The 18212-nt window shown below is 45.6% G+C and overlaps 1 protein-coding gene across 1 annotated transcript in view; it reads right to left on the reverse strand.

The window, feature by feature from the left end:
- Positions 1 to 15589, reverse strand: part of TTC39B (tetratricopeptide repeat domain 39B) — a 123037-nt gene extending 107448 nt beyond the window's left edge. Inside the window, exon 1 of the mRNA XM_080819607.1 lies at positions 15302 to 15589. Within this exon, the coding sequence (XP_080675733.1) occupies positions 15302 to 15541 (240 nt within the window). The 5' untranslated portion in view covers positions 15542 to 15589. The remainder of the gene's footprint in view (positions 1 to 15301) is intronic.
- Between the last annotated feature and the right edge of the window lie 2623 nt (positions 15590 to 18212).

Consider the following 18212-nt stretch of genomic DNA (forward strand, 5'->3'; position numbering starts at 1 on the left):
ATTCTAGAAAACCACGGAAGTCTTAAGCAGGGTAGTAACATGTAATAATGTTTGTGAGTGAGTATGAGGGCTGCAGAGAGGAGCGGGCTGCAGAAGGCGGAGGGAGCAGGCAGACCAGTTAGGATGCTGTCCAAGTGGTGAAGGCATGAGAGAATGGTGATGTGCACGGAAAGAAGGGGCCGGCCTGCAGTAAGGAGCCATGTTCTGGAGCTAGATTCGACAGGACTAGCTGACAGAAATATGGAAGTAAAAGAAGGGGAAAGTGAGGGGAACAGAGATGGGGAATCGTGGATGAGGCACATGGAGGGCTGGTTTGGTTGGACAATGGCGTTTTAAATTGTTCCCCCAAAGTCTTGTGTTTGCTCTTGAATTAATTACAGAATTGTCTCCATATTGAAATGGAATGCTTTGTGGTCTTTAATAAAGAGACAGGAGTTCATTTAAGCATGTCACATGTCCGAGAGGAGCCTAATCTTCTGTCCTGTGAAAACTGCTCCCAGGCGTGCAGACCCGAAGTGTGGACTGAGACTGGGCTTGTGTGTTTCAAAAACACACTGGCTTAAATTCAAATGTAACCTTCTCCTCTGCAAACTACAAAGGGAGGTAAGAACATGTAAGCATTTAGAAGAAGGAAATGATTCTTTAAAGCTAGTAGGTTTGCTTTTTAAAATGCCAAATATAATTAGATACATTTTTATTTGTGGAGCCTCATGTCTTAGTAAAGTCTTCTCAACTATTTATGAGATGAGAGTAGACGTACTTTATGTTTGATGGAAAAGAATTCCACAAACTTCAATGTTTTCTATTTGGAAAAGCTGGAAGAAATGCCCCCCCACACACGCTATTATTACTAAATCAGCAAATTGTTAGAAATGTGACCAGCTCCAGCTTCTAAAAGCATTAAGTGTATGAATAAATTACAGTCATCCTCATTTTGTGAGCGCTCCCGATCTTCCCCTGGCCAGACTGCATGTGTTATTTCACTTAGGCTCACTGTGGGAGCAGGAAACTATGGCTCCAGGTGCTTTGCCCTTGGTTACCCAGCTTGAGCCAGTTCTCCAGAAGGATATTTACCACTGCTGGCATTTTAAAATAAAAACAAGACAAAAACCTTCTCTCCCAAAACTAAATCTTCCGGACGCCTGGGTGGCTGAGTGGGTGGGTATCTGCTTAGGGCTAGGGTCATGATCTCAGAGTCCTCGGATGGAGTCCCACATCAGACTCCCTGCTCAGCAGGAAGCCGGCTTCTCCCTCTGCCTGCTGTGCGCGCTCTCTCTTTCTCTCTCTCTCTCTCTCTCTCTCTCTCCGACAAATAAATAAATAAAATCTTAAAAAAAAAAAAAAACCTAAATCTTCAGATTAATATCAGTAAATGAATTTTTAATTTCAAGATGTTCAATATAGCTAGTTGCTGTATTTGATACCATCTCACCATGATTCCTTCCTGCTCTATAAAATTTGACCCATCTGGCATGTAGTGCTAAAAAATGAAATCTATATATATTTGCTATTCAAATCAATGCCTGCAACTAAGTGTGTATAGTACAGCGTACACTGGGTGTGGGGTGCCAAGGCCGCACCCAGCACCCCTGTGGGGTAGGTATTAGAATCCCCCTTTGACTGAAGAGAAACTGAAGCTCACAGAGTATCAGATTAAGTAACTTGCCCAAGGTCACACTGCCAGCCAGCGGCAGAACCCTCTCAGGTGATGTCTGCTAACCCACAGGCCCACCTATATTCTTTCCCCTCTCTCTCACATGCCTTCCAAAACAGATCTGAAATTCATGGACACCTAAAAAGAGGCTGATTTCATTTGACTCTTTGTCCCACTTGAGACTTCAGCTATGGAGTCAGTCCCTTTTATTCAACTGCTAAATGGCTTAGAAATGCAACTGCTTGTTCATTCCTCTAGCAGGAGCTAAACGCATTGGATAAATAGCATCTGCCTTCGGGAATGAACTAGAAAATCAGGAAGAACTACACATCTGCTTTCCTGCAAACAGGAAAAATTCGTCATTTGGAAAGGGGTAATTCATGCAGCCCTCGAACCTCTCTTCTGATGATGTCACAGTGTAAAAGCCTAGTCAAGTGCTGACCAAAATGTACCCTTTTTAGGGGTGCCTGGGTGGCTCAGTTGGTTAAGTGTCTGCCTTCAGCCCAGTTCATGATCCTGGAGTCCTGGGATGGAGCCCTGAGTCCCACGTTGGGCTCCCTGCTCAGCAGTAAATCTGCTTCTCCCTCAGCCTCTGCCCCTCCCCCAGCTTGTTTTCTCTCTCTCTCTCTCTTTCTAAAATAAATAAAATCTTAAAAAAAAAATAAAAATGCACCCAGTTCTCCAGTCCTGTTTTTTGATGCCTATCACTTTTGCATTATCCCTATCATACATTCTGGCATCTCATTTTTATTTCTGCCTGAGAAATTTTATTTTCTTCTGGTGATTTTAAACTGTTCAATTATTTTAAGTGTTAAAAGTGTACGAAGGTGAGAGCAAATGGGTACATGGAATCTTTATGGGGTGATGGAAATGTTCTTAAACTGGATTGTGCAGTGGGGGGGGGGGCAAAATGGATGAAGGGGGTCGAAAGGTACATACTTCCAGTAAAAAAATAAATTAGTCCTGGGGATGTGAGGTACAGCATGGTGACTATGGCTAATAATAATATATTCCATATTTGAAAGTTGCTAAGAAGGTAGATCTTAAAGGTTCTCAAAGCAAGAAAAAAAATGTCACTAATAAATGGTGACAGATGTTAACCAGGTTCATTGTGGCGATCATTCTGCAATATTTACACATATCAAATCATTATGCTGTATACTTAAAACGAATATAAATATTTATGTTAATTATACCTTGATTCCAAAAAAAAAACTGGATTGTGGTGATGTGTGCACAATTCTGTAAATTTACTAACAATCACTGAATTGCACACCTAAAAGGAGTCAGTTTTATGGTATGTATTTACACCCCAATAAGGCTGTTTTGTTTTTCAAGTGCATTGAAACCAGGCCAATAGATTGTGGAGGCAAATTCTCCTTCCTGGTTAAGATAAAAATACCGCATTGTTAGAAATACCTAAAGGGAGTTCCTTTTCTCTCTCCACTGGAAAGAAAAGCCACCCTTTCCTTTTGGAACAAAGGGATGGCTCAGTCCCATCCCTGCTAGGTGTCATAGCATGTGTACCAAAAGAGAGGTATTTCTCCTTCTGGCCCCCAAAAATTCTACATAGTTATTGAGCACCTGGAGGGGAGGGAAGGAGGAAATAGCTAGAAAGGCTGGAGGAGAGGTGCCCACAGGTCTTAACCAATAAAGAACTGGCCAGGTGAGGGAACAGCATCTTTAAAGTAGGGACTGACCTTTTGGGAGGTGGGGAGTGCAAGGGGAGCTACAGGCACTTTCATACCATTAATCTTGTTGGGAAAGCAAACTTCTGGGAGCCACTCCAGACCTACTCAATAGGACCAGTTCGGAGGGGCCTAGGAATGTGCATCTTAATGAGTCACCCATTCCCCTAACCTGGGGATCTATGTGCACTAAAGTGTGAGAACCTTGAGCTACGTCCTAAGGAAGGCCCAAAATACCATGCTAAGGGGTCTGCATAATACCTCAACGGCAATGAGAAGCTGTGAATAGATTTGAAACAGGACTTGAACCTTAGGAAGAGCAGGCTGGCATGGCACATTGCCGTGGGGTTGAGCAAGGACCCTAGAACCTCCTCCAGGGCCAGGAGTGCGCACACACTGTCACCTCCTTTACTTTTTAACCTCTTACGCTAAGTAACGGAACACAAGCACACCTTTTACAAGTCAGTCTCCTGTTAACATCGAGGTGCTACATGAAAACTGCACAGAATGTTATGACATTCACCAATGTTAAAGAGGGGACTGCCCCGCACAGTAAAATGCTTGGAAAAACCGAAGGTTATGTACCATTTACGCGTTGATGGGGAAATGCCATTTTCAAAGTATAACTGTTACTGCCAAACGCCTTCCTGACAAATATTAACACGGTTCTGCACTGAGCCCCTGCTGACCACTCTCTTCTGTGGTAAGTGGTTTCTGCTCCCACCTCAGGAAAGGAAGTGTGAAGACTATTAACTCCAGAATTGAGCCAGCTGGAGTCTTGGGATTAGTCTGAGAGCGAACTGCATCCTAAAGGGATCCACCTGCTGGACGGGAGTTGCCCTGGAGCCTGGAGAGGCTGACCTTCACATAGCCAGTTCCTCATCCCTTTGGGAGAACAATGTCAAGCATCTGCCTGTGTGGTCTCAAATAGGATGGAGCCAAGAGCCAACTTTTGTGCCCCAAAAGCGAAGCACTTTACAGGGCTTTACTCCCCACAATAGCCCGCTGAAGTAGGTTCTGTTCTCTTCACTTTACAGATGAAACTGAAGCTTAATTTATCCAAGGTTGTACATGGAGGAGCAGGGGTTCAAAGCCATGTCCATCTAACTCTAGAATTTGTACCATACCACCTCATGGGATGTGTCAAACAGATTTCTATTTTTTTCGTAATTTTTGATGCCTATATGAGTATTAAGGAAATAAGCAATTTTTTAAAAAGATTTTATTTGTTTATTTGACAGAGGGATAGAAAGCACAAGTAGGCAGAGCAGCAGGCAGAGGGAGAGGGAGAGGGAGAGGCAGGCTCCCCACTGAGCAGGGAGCCCAATGCGGGACTCGATCCCAGGACCCCGGGATCATAACCTGAGCCAAAGGCAGCTGCCTAACAAACTGAGCCAGCCAGGCACCCCAAGGAAATAAGCACATTGAATTCAGAAGTCTTACAACACATTATAAACAAACTTACACATAGCCCCTAAAATCTTCCAGCACAAGGGTCAGCAACTGTTTTCCATAAAGGATTGGTAAATACTGGGAAGCTTGGGTGGCTCAGTGGGATAAGCATCTGCCTGCTGCTCCCCCTGCTTGTGCTCTCTCCTCTCTCTCTAACAAACAAATAAATAATATCTTAAACAAAAAAAAAGTTGATAAATATTTAGGCCCTATGGGCGATATAGTCTGTGTCCCAACTACTCAAGCTCCACAGTTATAGTGTGAAAGCCGCCACAGGTAACACCTAAATAAACAGACATGGCTGTGTCCCAATAAAAACTTTACTTCTGGGGCACCTTGGTGGCACAACTGGTTAAGTGTCTGACTGTTGATTTTGGCTCAGGTCATGATCTCAGGGATATGGGATTGAGCCTTAAGTCAGGCTCCGCACTCAGTGGAGAGTTTGCTTGGGATTCTCTCTTCCTCTCCCTCTGCCCCTCCACGTTCTTTCTCTCGCTCTTAATCTCTCTCTGTCCCTCTAAAACAAAACAACAACAACTTTATTTACAAAAACAGGCAGGAAGGGAGCAGAATGCATTTGTCCTTCTGACAAAGTCTACCACTCCCCACCCCGACCTCTGCATTCAACTGAATACAGAGTTAGAGCACTTGACTTCTAATGCCAATTTTGTGCCCAAGGGAGTTGAGTGACCCTGGGCCAGTCACTGCCTTTTTCTCAGACGTGTGCTTACACAGAATTTCCTTCTCAATTGGCTGCAAAAAAAAAGGCAAAACTATAGTTGAACACACTAAAACATTTGCTGCAGATTCTTCATCAAACCCATAAATAATAAATAGTGGCAGCAAGATCTTAAGGTAAAAGTGTATGGAAAAAAAGAACTGCCATTTTTGGAGCAATTCTGTATGCCGACGGCTTTGTCAAGTAGACTCTTATTTCAAATCCTCATCAGCAACCTTACAGGGTAGATATCATTATTCCCGTTTTATAAACGAAGAGCATCAGACAGGTTCAATAGCATGCCAGGTCACACAGCAAATGGGAAGCCAGGATCTGAACCCAAGCTGGCCCTCTTCAGAAGCTCAATACCACTCTGCACAGTGAACAGCTGCAATGAGCACCCCGTTGATGATTCTGCACAGATGATGAATCACGAGTGCTTCCGGGAGAGGTTTTGGAGTCAGGCCCCACTCCCCTCTCTTCAGGACTCTCCCACTCAGTCATCCGTCCTACCCACCTCCCTTTGAACAGATCACACCCCATTTGGCCTGACAAACGTTGCGAGAATCTGAGGTTTGTTTCCTTTAGTTCTGAATAGAAGGAACTGTGGCTGATGACTGAAAAGAGACCAGGACCCCCAGAACTCTGGGACAGAGTGGTCTAGGGAAGCGGGGAGGGAGAAAAGGACTAAGGAGACCCCCAGAGAAACCCGGACTGGTCCTGCTGACCACACCAGAGTGGTGGGTCATGTGGTTCTGCATCTCAGAACTTTGTAAGAATCTATGTGATGAAACATAAGCCTACGGAATTACTCAGGCTGTCTGACTTGTCTGCCTCCTTAACCACTGCATTGCAGTTGACAGTCATTAGTTTAAAATTCCATAAATGAGTTGGGAAAGGAGAAAGAGAAACTAAAACAGAATCATAGAATCATCATTACTTCCTTTACCAGAAGGGAGAGAGAGACAGACAAAGAGAAAGAGAAAGAGAGAGAAAGAGAGGGGAAAGAAGGAAGGAAGGAAGGAATGAAGGGAAAAAAAGAGAAGGAAAGACCTTCCCCAAATACAAAAGGATACATGTGTCAAAAAAGAAATCAGAAAAAAACCAAAGCCAGGCTCCTTAGCTGAGCACCGAAGGTCTATCAGAACCTGCTACCTATGACTCCCCTACCTCAGCCAAAGCTCTCGCACACCCTCTGCTTTGGCACAATGGCCTCTGTCATGCTTTGTCTGTGCCCGAGCATGTTTCCTCTGCTGCTCCCTCTGCTTGAAGGAATAAAGGCGTGATCCGTTCCACTGCTGCCTGCTGAAATCCACCCCCACCATCCAGATCAAAAGCCACTGTCTAGATCACAGATGTCAAAGTTCAAAAGAACCTCAGAAACAGATGGTCAGTGCCCACTCTCTCCCATTACCTATGAGAAAACCGAAGCCCAAAAGGCTTCAGGGACTTGCTCTAAGTCACACAGCTGGGTAGCGCTAAATCACACAAAAACTTGGTCAGGAAGCCGAGTCAGCTGACTTGCGGGTGGGGGCATGCCATCCCCACGTTGTCCTGATGACTGTCCTGATGACTGCTTCTTCCTAGGAGCGCCAGGGTGCTTATGCTGTCTGGACTCTCCCCTCTTTCAGGTCAGAGTTGTGTGCGTGTGTCTGTATTCCCAAGCATCTGGTCTGTATTGTACCCATTGAGTTATCCCACTGCTGAGCTACCCCAGCATACGGTTGGCCTCCGGTGGGCTGTAACAGTCACTGGACAAACAAAACACTGGAACACTACCTGCCTCCCCACCTTGGGTCCTGTGGCCCTCTCATCAGCCTGCGTACGCTGCCAGAGAAAGTCCCCAGACACCGGCTGATCTCTCCACACCTCTCCTCAGCTTAAACCCTTAAATGCACACAGTGATATCCACAGTTGGGCACGGAAGACTCGGACGGCCCTTCCTACCCTTCCAGACTTGTTCCCTGACACCCAGAGCACCACCAACTCCCCCTCACCTCTATATTTTATGCTACCGTTCCCTCCCCCTGGGACACACTTCAAGAGTTCCCCTCGTTTCCAACTTCTCTCCTACACAGCCAACCCCTATTCATCCTGTAAGATCCAGATTTTCTGAGAAGTGGCCTCCTCCACAAAACCATCCCTGACTAAAATCCCCTCCTTCAGATGCGTTGCCCCCATCTGTGTTCCCAAAGCACCCTGGTCTCCCTCCTCTATGGTTCTCAGCACCGAGTATTATGCCCATTTGTCCACAAACCGGCTCCCATTCCCCACTAGATCGTAACTTAGAGCTGGAGCTGTGTTTGCCCCTACAGCACCTAACACAATATCAACACATTAAATTAGACTGAATAATTCTTATTTACTAGTTGCAATCAGACCCAACAAATACATGTATGTGGCATTATTTCATTAAAATATTTTAGGGGCAAATTAAAAATATTTTAATTATTTCATTAAAATATTTTATGTGGCATTATTTCATTAAAATATTTTAGGGGCTCAGTCAGGTGTCTGCCTTGGGCTCAGGTCATGATCCCAGGGTCCTGGGATCAAGTCCCGCATCAGGCTCTCTGCTCAGTGGGGAGCCTGCTTCTCCCTCTCCCTCTGTCCCTCTGTCTGCTTGTGCTCTCTCGCTCTCTCTGTCTCTCTCAAATAAATAAATAAAAATCTTAAAAAATAAAATATTTTAAAATATGTAGGAAATATAGATGTGTGTGTGTGTGTGTATACATACACACACATATGTCAGCATAATATCAGCCGTACTAAGGGGACACGTCCACAGATCTCAGCAAAGAAGCACTTACTACATACCGCATCATGAACTGCCAGGAATCCAACACCCAAAAGATACCTTTAAAGAGGTGTGAGGCCTGAACCAACACAGCCAACCGGCGAGGGTGTATGACCAATATCCACTAAGCATGTGAGTGGAAGAAGAGCTCCGACACAGTCAGGCACCAGCAGAAAGCTCTCCCCAGGGAGCCTCATGAGCCCCCGCGCAGTCTCCATGTATTCATCTTCTGGAAAGTGAGCACACAGTGACTCCAGGAGACCCACCTGAGAAGGCCACTGGGGCCCCCAAGACTTGGGGCTGGGGAGATGTCAACAGACGGTTAGGTGGAAACCATGAGCGTCACAGAATTCAGGGTATCAGATTCGCACTGTGGATAATTAGTAACAGCACCCCTGGGCACGGAACTAAGATAAGAAGGCAAATAGCTAATGCCAGGAAGATCTGAGACCTGCCTAGAGAGAGAGCATACCTCTGCTACTGGACTTAAAAGGAAGGAAGAGGGTATCCAAGTACGAAGGGAAGGGGAAGAGAAACTGAAGGCAAGCTTCCCTGAGAAGGTGGCATTCCGAGGATAGATGGCATCTCAGGAGACTCAGGAACGACCATCTCAGGAAAACTGCCTGTTGGTTAACCTGAGCAGGAGTGAGAGGCTGATGGTATACACTGATGCTATTTTTTTCCTCCCACTGACCTGCGGAACCAATTTACAAACACGCTTTCTTAACCTGGCCCAAATTCATGCCTTTATAAGCAGAGCGTGCTCCCCTTGGTAAGGGAAGTCACAGTGAGCCACGAAGGGGAGCATATTGCATGTGAGGTCCTCCCCCATCCTCTGCACCCACTCCTCCTGTGTTAGCACCACACCCAGCCACACAAGGAACCCAGAATTATTACTAAGCAGCTCCTCACCCCTACCCATCCAACGACCCTCCAACTGGGGAAAAGGCCCCCAAGCCCGTCCTCCTCCATGTCCTCCCTCACGTCTAGCCTCTTCTCTGGAAGGCTGTGGCCTCTGCCCCACTTCAGTCCTCACCACCTCCCACATTAACTATTGCAACAGCCACTCGCCCTTCCTGCTGCCACCTCCACAATCTGGCTGCATCATCCTCGTCACATTTATCTTCCTAAAATTAATAACCTTACCTGACTTGCCTAGCTAAAAACCCTCCCAGATTGCCATTTTTTAGAAGATTTAACCCAAACTCCTTAGCATGATGTTCCAGACCCTGTGCCACATGATCCAAGCTGGACTTTGCAGTCTTAGCCTTCACCGGCCCTCCCTTCCTGCTGACCCCAGGTGTATGCTCATCCTCACCCACCTCAACTTCCACCAAACCTGAGCCCGTATCCCACTTGCTCTGTCCAGCACAAGCCTGCTCATCATTCAAGACCCAGTTCAAATATCACCTCTTCCTTAAAGTCCCAGCCAGCCCCTAAACTAGGGTGATATCTTTGTGTTGCACCCGTTGTCCTAGGGTAATTACTGAAAGCATCCGTTTACTCTCATATGGGCCAGCTAGGGATGATAAATTACACAGCCCTTCTACCTAAAACCTACCTTGACCAAAAGATAGAACTAATTACTTATATAACTGGGTCTTTTGCTAGAGTGTATGTTCCTCAAGGGCAGTTATGCTGTCTTATCTTAGTGTGCACTGAGTGTGTACTTCCAGCATCTACGGACTGTTAGCACCTGTCAGGTGCTCAACAAACAGTGGTGGAATGAAAGAACAAATCTGATTCTTAAAAAAATGGTAGCAATCAGGACGCCTGGGTGGCTCAGTCAGTTGAGCGTCTGTCTTCAGCTTAGGTCATGATCCCAGGCTCCTGGTATCAAGTCCCGAGTTGGCTCCCTGCTCACCAGGAAGCGTGCTTCTCCCTCTCCCTCTGCCCCTCTGCCTGCTTGTGCTTGCTTGCTTGCTCTTGCTCTCTTGCACTCTCTCTCGTCAAATTAATTAATTAATTAATTAATTTAAAAAAATAAATTACAGCAATCGAACTTATCTAAACTTCATCTTATATTCCAATGGATAAATTTTCTAAATTAGAATTAGATCTGGGGTGCCTGGATCACTTAGTCGGTTAAGCATCTGACTACTGATTTCAGCTCAGGTCATGATCTCAGGGTCCTAAGATCGAGACCAAGTTGGGATCCATGCTCAGCAGGGCAGCAGGGTGTCTGCTTGTCCCTTTTCCTCTCCCTCTGCCCCCCCTACCCCCCAGCCGCCTGTTGCCCTGTCCCTGCTTGTGTGTGCTTGCACACACTTGCACTCTCTCTCTCTCTCTCAAACAAATAAAATCTTTTAAAGAAAAAATTAGATCTAGGGGCACCTGGGTGGCTCAGTCGTTAAGCGTCTGCCTCCAGCTCAGGTCATGATCCCAGGATTCTGGGATCGAGCCCTGCATCGGGCTCCCTCTAGGCAGAAAGTCTGCTTCTCCCTCTCCTGCTTCCTCTGCTTATGTTCCCTCTCTCGCTGTCTCTCTCAGTCAAATAAATAAATAAAACCTTTAAAAAAAAATAGATCTAAGAAGAATCCACAGCCAAAAAAATTAAATTAAAATTATAAAAATTTTTAAATCCTGGGCCAAAAAGGCAGACCATGAAAGCATCTGCCACATGACGTATTTCTTTCTCCAACTCAGTGTTTCTCAACTTTTTTCATTATTGCCCTCTAAGGAGCCTTATTAGACATTTTTCCCTAACCACACCCACCATGAAATTTTAAAAGCACTGAGATATCTATATATGTGCTTTATACATTAAAAGGGCAAGCTAAAAGTTTATTCTTTTTATTCAATAATGAATTTGGAATAACAATAAATATTTTAAGTTAAATTAAATATTTTAAAAAATTACCATTTAACTTTATATTTGCTGAGTAGCTTTTAATGTAATGTATCAAATTACACAGGCAACTTTCCCATTTCTACATAACAACAACAATGTAACCAAATTTTTTTTTTAAAGATTTTTATTTATTTATTTGACAGACAGAGATCACAGATTGGCAGAGAGGCAGGCAGAGAGAGAGGAAGGGAAGCAAGCTCCCCGCCGAGCAGAGAGCCCGATGTAGGGCTCGATCCCAGGACCTGAGCCAAAGGCAAAGGCTTTAACCCACTGAGCCACCCAGGCGCCCCCCCCAAATTTTTAAAAGACATTCAACACTGCTATTTTTCCAGCAAAGGTAAAACAACTGAAAAATTATCTTCTTAAAAGTTACATTTTAGAGACGCCTAGGTGGCTCATTCAACTAGGCATCCAACTCTTGATCTCAGCTCCCCACGTTGGGCTCAAAAAAATTCTTATTTTTTTAAAAAGTTATTTTTTGGGGTGCCTGGCTAGCTCAGTTGGGAGAGCATACAACTCTTGATCTGGTGGTTGTGAGTTCATGCCCCACATGAAATGTAGAAATTACGTAGATAAATAAATAAAAATTTAAAAAGTTAATTTTAGTGAACTTAACTTTTGTTTCATATGAGAACACAACTTTTAACTTAAATAGCTGCTAGATATTCACATCCCATCGATTTTTTCTCTTTTCCGTACTTAACTGTACGTGGACTGAATAATAGGATTAAATAATAAAATATAAACTATTCCTATTTAATTCTCAAATACCAAATCATGCACAAAAACACTCAGGGCCAAACAAAAGCAACATCCACAAGGCAGCCAACAGGCAGCCTGCACATATGAGGAGGTCACCAAGAAAGAGATGACTTCAAGATCCAGTAACTGATAGGAAGTCCTCCAATTCTAGCCATTTATTTGCCTTAGGCTTATAGTATTGACCTTGCATACATTGTGTATATCTCCCAAGAACCTGATGTCAACATTGCATACATAATCCCCAAGAAAACTCAATGAGAGAAATTTTAATGTTAATAAGATATTGTTGACCAAGCTCTAAAGGGCTACAAAATCACTGCAATATCTAAGATGTTTCTGCCTCCCTCCCTTGCCACCCATGACGTTGCAAGCCCTACCTTCTATGTTCCCACACGCATCCTCCTAGCAACTAAACAGGAAAAAAATAAAAACAAAACAACAAACACCAGTTGACCCAGGAAAGCACCCCCTCTACCAGCTACTGTGACAGCTCCTCTACGACTCTCATGTCCTTAGAAACTCTGAAGAGAAGGAACTGCCATAGTATTAGCTCTTCTCCCAAAAAGAAGCCCCCCCAAAAAAGCACAGACTTCTAGAACTGGAAGAACACTTAGGGCTCATCCAGCCTCTCCTTCTTCAGAGGAGGAAACTAAAGAGAACCCTAAGAGAATGAGAGACTTGCTCAATTAAATCACTAGTTATAGACAGAGACCTGCTCTGTCTGGTTCACTGCTCTATCTGCAGGCAGATGTTTGCACACGCCATGAATAAATGGCTATTAGACAAACTAGTGACAGAAAGCATGGTTCATTTAATCCCTAGTCTACTACTTTTCCAGCTACACTGCTTTGTCTCTTCTACTTCCCTAGCATATAAAATAATGGCCACAAAGACCATCAAGTGTATACTAAGTGTGTAAAAAGTTCCCCAGCTGAAATAAGCCATTTTAGACTCGCATGCCCAGTGAAACCGATAAACTGGGTCTTGTTCACTCACGGTGCAGCGCTTCAGCCCACTGAAAGATTAAGGGCTTTCTACAAATGAGTCAAGAGTACCCAGTCCACAGTGCAGTACATTGTACTTGCTTACCCTGCCTTGGGCTCTCCTCTAGAGTTCTTGTACATGTGTCATATCTCCTTACCTAGACAGAGAATCCTAGAGAGCTAAAACCGTGTCTTCTCTTTCTAAGACACCTACAAAGAGCAAATGTTTCGGCACAGAGCAAATGTCCAATAAATGTTTGTGAAATTTCTACCAATAGAAATGGCATACCATGGAGGGACAAAAGAGAATCTGGCATGAACAAAATATTCTGTTTGTACTTCACTCATCTCCTAGGACCAATGTAGTACCTTACATGTAACAGGAAACTAACAGTTACTGAATTTAATAAATGAAAGATATAGTAAACACTGAGAAGTCATAAAGCAATATCACTTACGCTTTTATTCATTCACTTAGCAAATGAATATTTACCAAGAATCTGTGTGCCAAGCTCTTTGCTGTTTAAAACCTAACTTCCTCCACAGACCTAGAGTCCTTCTCCCTAGCTAATGCCTCTCAACGCTTCAGCTCATCTTGCAGACAGTGGGTATGGCTAGGGTGGCCATAGGTCTGAATATGCCCAGGACAGTCCCAGTTTACACCTATTGTCCAAGCATTATTAATAGCAACCCCTTTCTCACTCAACAATGCCCTGACATTATACAGCCCTAAGAGTACCAAACCTTTTTAGACAAGCAGACTAGGGATTCAAAAATTTCAATCCACATTTACTATGTATTGCCAGTCTTGTTTCCTCCTTTGTAATACCAGCATAACACTGATTAAACTAACTGATTGTACATAGGGAAGCAGCTGGGCATGGGCTGGAACATCAAACTGAAATCATACCGTAGAGAGCCTTGCATGCCAGACATATAAATACTTAATTTAATATACAACAGACAGCCATAAAAACTTTTGAGAAAAGGAGGGTATGTACAGTCAAAGCACGATTAGTTTTTCTACCTCAATTATAGAAAAGAACTAAGACAGGAAGAAAGAAAAACAGAAGCCTCCAGCCCATACCAAAGGACAGGCTAAAGCTATAAATAAAGAAAGGTTGTCATGGATGAAAATAGCAACAAATACGCTATTTCATCATTTGCCTTCAAATGTGTAAAAGTTTCAACAATAAAAAGATGCAACTTAGGAAGCTCTAGTTCATTGGTTTGTGGTGTTGGGGTCCTCATTGCAAGGGACAGGCTGTAATAAGGTTTTAAACAGCCTGACTTGCCCTCTTGCCTGTCAATCGAGTAAAGGAGCTGTCGTTTGGTTTTTGTTTCGCTTTTATTTTAAGGGCTACATTGAAAAGACAGTATTCGTTGTCAGGAGTTTCCCAACATTAAAGAGATGGACAGGAATCTTAACCCGCCTCCTCCAGATCTTCCACTATTGCATCATTTGAAACTAAACCACCTCCAGCAGCGACTTGTAAAATTCAAGTCAGGTAAAATGGCAGCGGCAGCAACTGTGGGTGCTGCGACGGCTGCTCCTGGGGCCGGCCTCAACTTCCAGCGCGAGAGGGAGCGTCTCTCCGGAGCTGCCAAGTGCTGAAAGGAACAGTCAATAAATCAACAGGTTCAGCGCGCGCTCCCGAGAGTGCTCAGACCCCGCGCGCCGGCCACTGGAGGAAGTGACTAATTACTTAAATACAGTTGAGAAGTCAGAAGGCCGGAGTCGGTTCTCCAAGCGCCTCCCCCCACCTCCGTCCACCACCGACACTGCGGACCTGCGTGAGAATGGCCTGTGCCCTGCGGACGGAGGAGAAAGCACCAATTCCCGGGCTGCGGCTCCAGTCCCCCAGCCCTCCAGCCCGCTCGGCAGCCCCTTCCCCGCCCGCTCGTGCAGACTCCCCGGCTAGCCCCCTCCTGTCACCAACTGTAAACCCTTCGGTTCAGCCACCTGGAAACTTCCATAGAAGTGATACTCCACACACCGCAGAGGGCCAGTGTCGGGACCTCAGGGTCAGATCTCAAAAAGCCCGGCGCTCCTGAAGAAGCTCAGAACAGCGCCGTGCTCCGTCCCGCGCTCGCGCGCGCTCGCACCCATCCACCCGCAGCCCCGACGTGGTGTCTTCTATCGCCACGACCCCACGGCGCCGGCGCCCCGAACCTCCGCAGCGCCTCCGCTCCGAGCGCCCTTCACGCTCGCGTCCGGACAGACCTCCCAGGCCGGGTGCCCCCACCCGCAGCCCCTGCCCTTGCCCCTTCCTCCGGACGGGAGGCTGCCCGTCCCGAACTGGGGACCGAGGGGGCGGGACCTTGGCCGTCCCTGATCGGCTCGCTCATCCCTCCGGGACTCCAGAGACAGTGCCCGCACCCCCACCAGCCAGTACCTCGTCCGCCTCCAGGTCGGCTCCGTTGCCTACGAGCGCCATGTTCCTCCTCAGGCTGCCACCACCCAAAAACCAAACAGGGAGCTCAGGACCGGCTCCGTTTCTCGGCTCCCGGCTCAGCCCAGCGCCAGTGAGGGAGGAAGGGGGCGGCCCCGCGCTCCGGCCGGGGCCCGGGCGGGGCCAGCGCGCAGCCGAGCGAGTGTTTTCCCCGCCCCCGGCGCCCGCGGACCCACAGAGCATCCATTTCCCCAGCGGGCGCAGAGCTGCCCGCCTGGCCGCAAGCTCCGCCCCTCTGCCGGCCTCGCCCCGCCCCCCCACGCGGCTCAAACTGAAGAGCCAACCAGGTTCCCGCAACGCGTCTCGGTCCCCAGCCGGCATCTGCCTCGGACCCCCATGTAGGCGGGGTCAGCAGTGGGCGGGGTCATCCCCTGGAAGGAGTCATCTCCCAGGCCCGGACTTCACGTCGCTTGGCCCCCCTTCTGGGCGAGTACTTGAGGGGACTGGTTTCCTGCGCTCGGCCGAGGGCTTGTGCTACCCTGCAGCCAAGAGAACGTCGGGCTGACGAGCTCAAGGTCAGGCCACGCTACCCCTGAGGCGGGTGGAAGCACCTACCTGGTCCTTGGGCCAGTGCCAGTCCACTTCGCTCTCCAGGTGGACACCCCGTCGCACAGACAGTGGGACCAGAGGGCAGCCCTGGGTCCCTCAGGATCACCTGTCACCCAGAAGCCTCCGTCACGCCACGTTCCCAAACACCATGTCAGATAGAGGTACGCTGTGTTTGCTTCTGTGTATGTTTGAAAAATAAAAGAAAATCCACGGGACAGGTATTTATACAACTTGGAGCTCCTCTACCCCTTCCCCCACTTCCCTGTCATGGTTGTGTCCCCATAGCATCCCATACTGACCTCTCTTGTAGCCCCAAACATATTATATCTAATTCGTGTTTGAACTGCACGCTCTGTGAAGATAGAGAGATGCTGTCCTCTTTAAGGCTTCATCCCCAGCACCTGGAACGGTGTCTTGCACATAGTAGGGACTCAACAAGTATTTGTTGACTGACTTTAGAAATTTATTCTTTAAAAAAAAAATTTTTTTTTTTAATTTTTTGAGAGAGAGTGAGAGGGGCAGAGGGAGAGGGAGAGAGACTCTTAAGCAGACTCCACCACCAGCGGGGATGGGGACCGGGCTCGGTGTCAACCTAAGCGGTAATCAAGAGTCCCCCGCTTATCTGACTAAGCCGCTCAGGTTCCCCCAGAAATTTATTCTTGCTTCTAACATGTGAAATAATCACACTATCCAACTAGGAAATTAAGAGCTTTATTTTTTAGGGTTGAGGCATTTTTTTGTCCGCTCTATTTTACCCAAATAAAATTCACCGAGTCTAAGTGTGTAATTCCATGACAAATGTTTACAAAACACCATCCCAGTCATAATATAGAGGACCCTCAAAAGTTCCCTGTGCCCCTTTGCTATCAATTACCTACCACCAGTACCTTGTCTCTGTCAATTGCTGATCTACTTTCTATCACCATCGTTTTGCCTTTTCTAGAATTTCACATAAATTGAATCAGAGAGCATGTGGTCTTTTGTGTCTGGCTCATGAAAATCTATTTAATGGTCATCCAGTGGTAATTATAAACATAGCTAAGATTTATGGGGTACTATGTGTTAGGACTATGTTGAGCACCACATACATATTATCTCATTTATCCTTCATAATCCCCTGAAGTAGCTACTATCATCAGTAAACTGGGGCTCAGAGAGTCCAAGTAACTTGTTTGAGGTTAGACAGCTTAAAGTAAATAAGGATGCCTGAATCTGAACTCCAGCAGTCTGACTAAAAGGGGTGGCTGGTAACTGTTGTTCTGTCCTGCTTCCAGCCACTCTGCCTCTCTTTCTCCCTATTTAATTCAGTAGACCAACCGCCTCCACATGTCTATTACACACATTGTCAATGAATCCCCTTTGCATCCTTCAAACTTGCTCTAAGATTTTAATAAATCACTATGTAACTTTATAGAAGAAAAATAAAGCAGTTTCTATCCCATAAACAACATGAAAAAATATGTTAGATTGTGGTGATGGTTGCAAAACTCTGTGAATTTTCTACAAATCATTGAATTGTATGCTTATCGGTACATTTTATGGTTATCTATATAATATCTCAATAAGGCCGTTTTTTTCACCGGTTAACACATTCTTTGGATGCTCTTAGAATCAAGTATATGGGGCTAGAAGGGAACTAAACGTCTTTTAATTCCAATACCCCTGAAAATTTCCGTTCCTCCTCCCTTCCACCTTTTTTTCTGTTTATGCTTCACTTTCTGAGGCTAGATTTCCTGCCTGGTCCAGATTCAACTCTGTATTACTCACAGATGATTCCACTTTTTAAATTCATTGATTTCTAAGTTAATATCACATCTTTTTGTTGTGAAACCATCTTACTGGTGGCTTCTTCCTCTCCTGTATGCTTTGTTTTGTCTTACAAATTTCATCTCAAATTTTGAAGAGATACAAAAGAAGTTGGCTTTAATTAGTGGCAAGATGATGTTTCAGAAATTTTTCAGGAATCTATCCTTATAGATAAAGTCTGATGAGGTTTAATTTTTTGTTTTAAGATTTTATTTATTTATTTGTCAGAGAGAGAGTACAAGGAGTGGGAGAGGCAGACAGAGGGAGAAGCAGACTCCGAGATGAGCAAGGAGCCCGATGCAGGACCCTGGGATCACGACCTAAGCTGAAGGCAGCCCCTTAACCAACTGAGCCACCCAGGAGTCCCACCAGTGGAATTTTTTTTTAATATCAGGGATCAAATTTGAAGCTCTGTATGTCTTAAATTCATGTCACTAGATAAACAACATTCATATTTCTAAGGAAGTTAATTATAAACACTAAACGTGTATATTTTAGC

This window comes from Martes martes (genome assembly GCF_963455335.1).
Source record: "Martes martes genome assembly, chromosome: 12".
Classification (NCBI taxonomy): Eukaryota; Metazoa; Chordata; class Mammalia; order Carnivora; family Mustelidae; genus Martes; species Martes martes.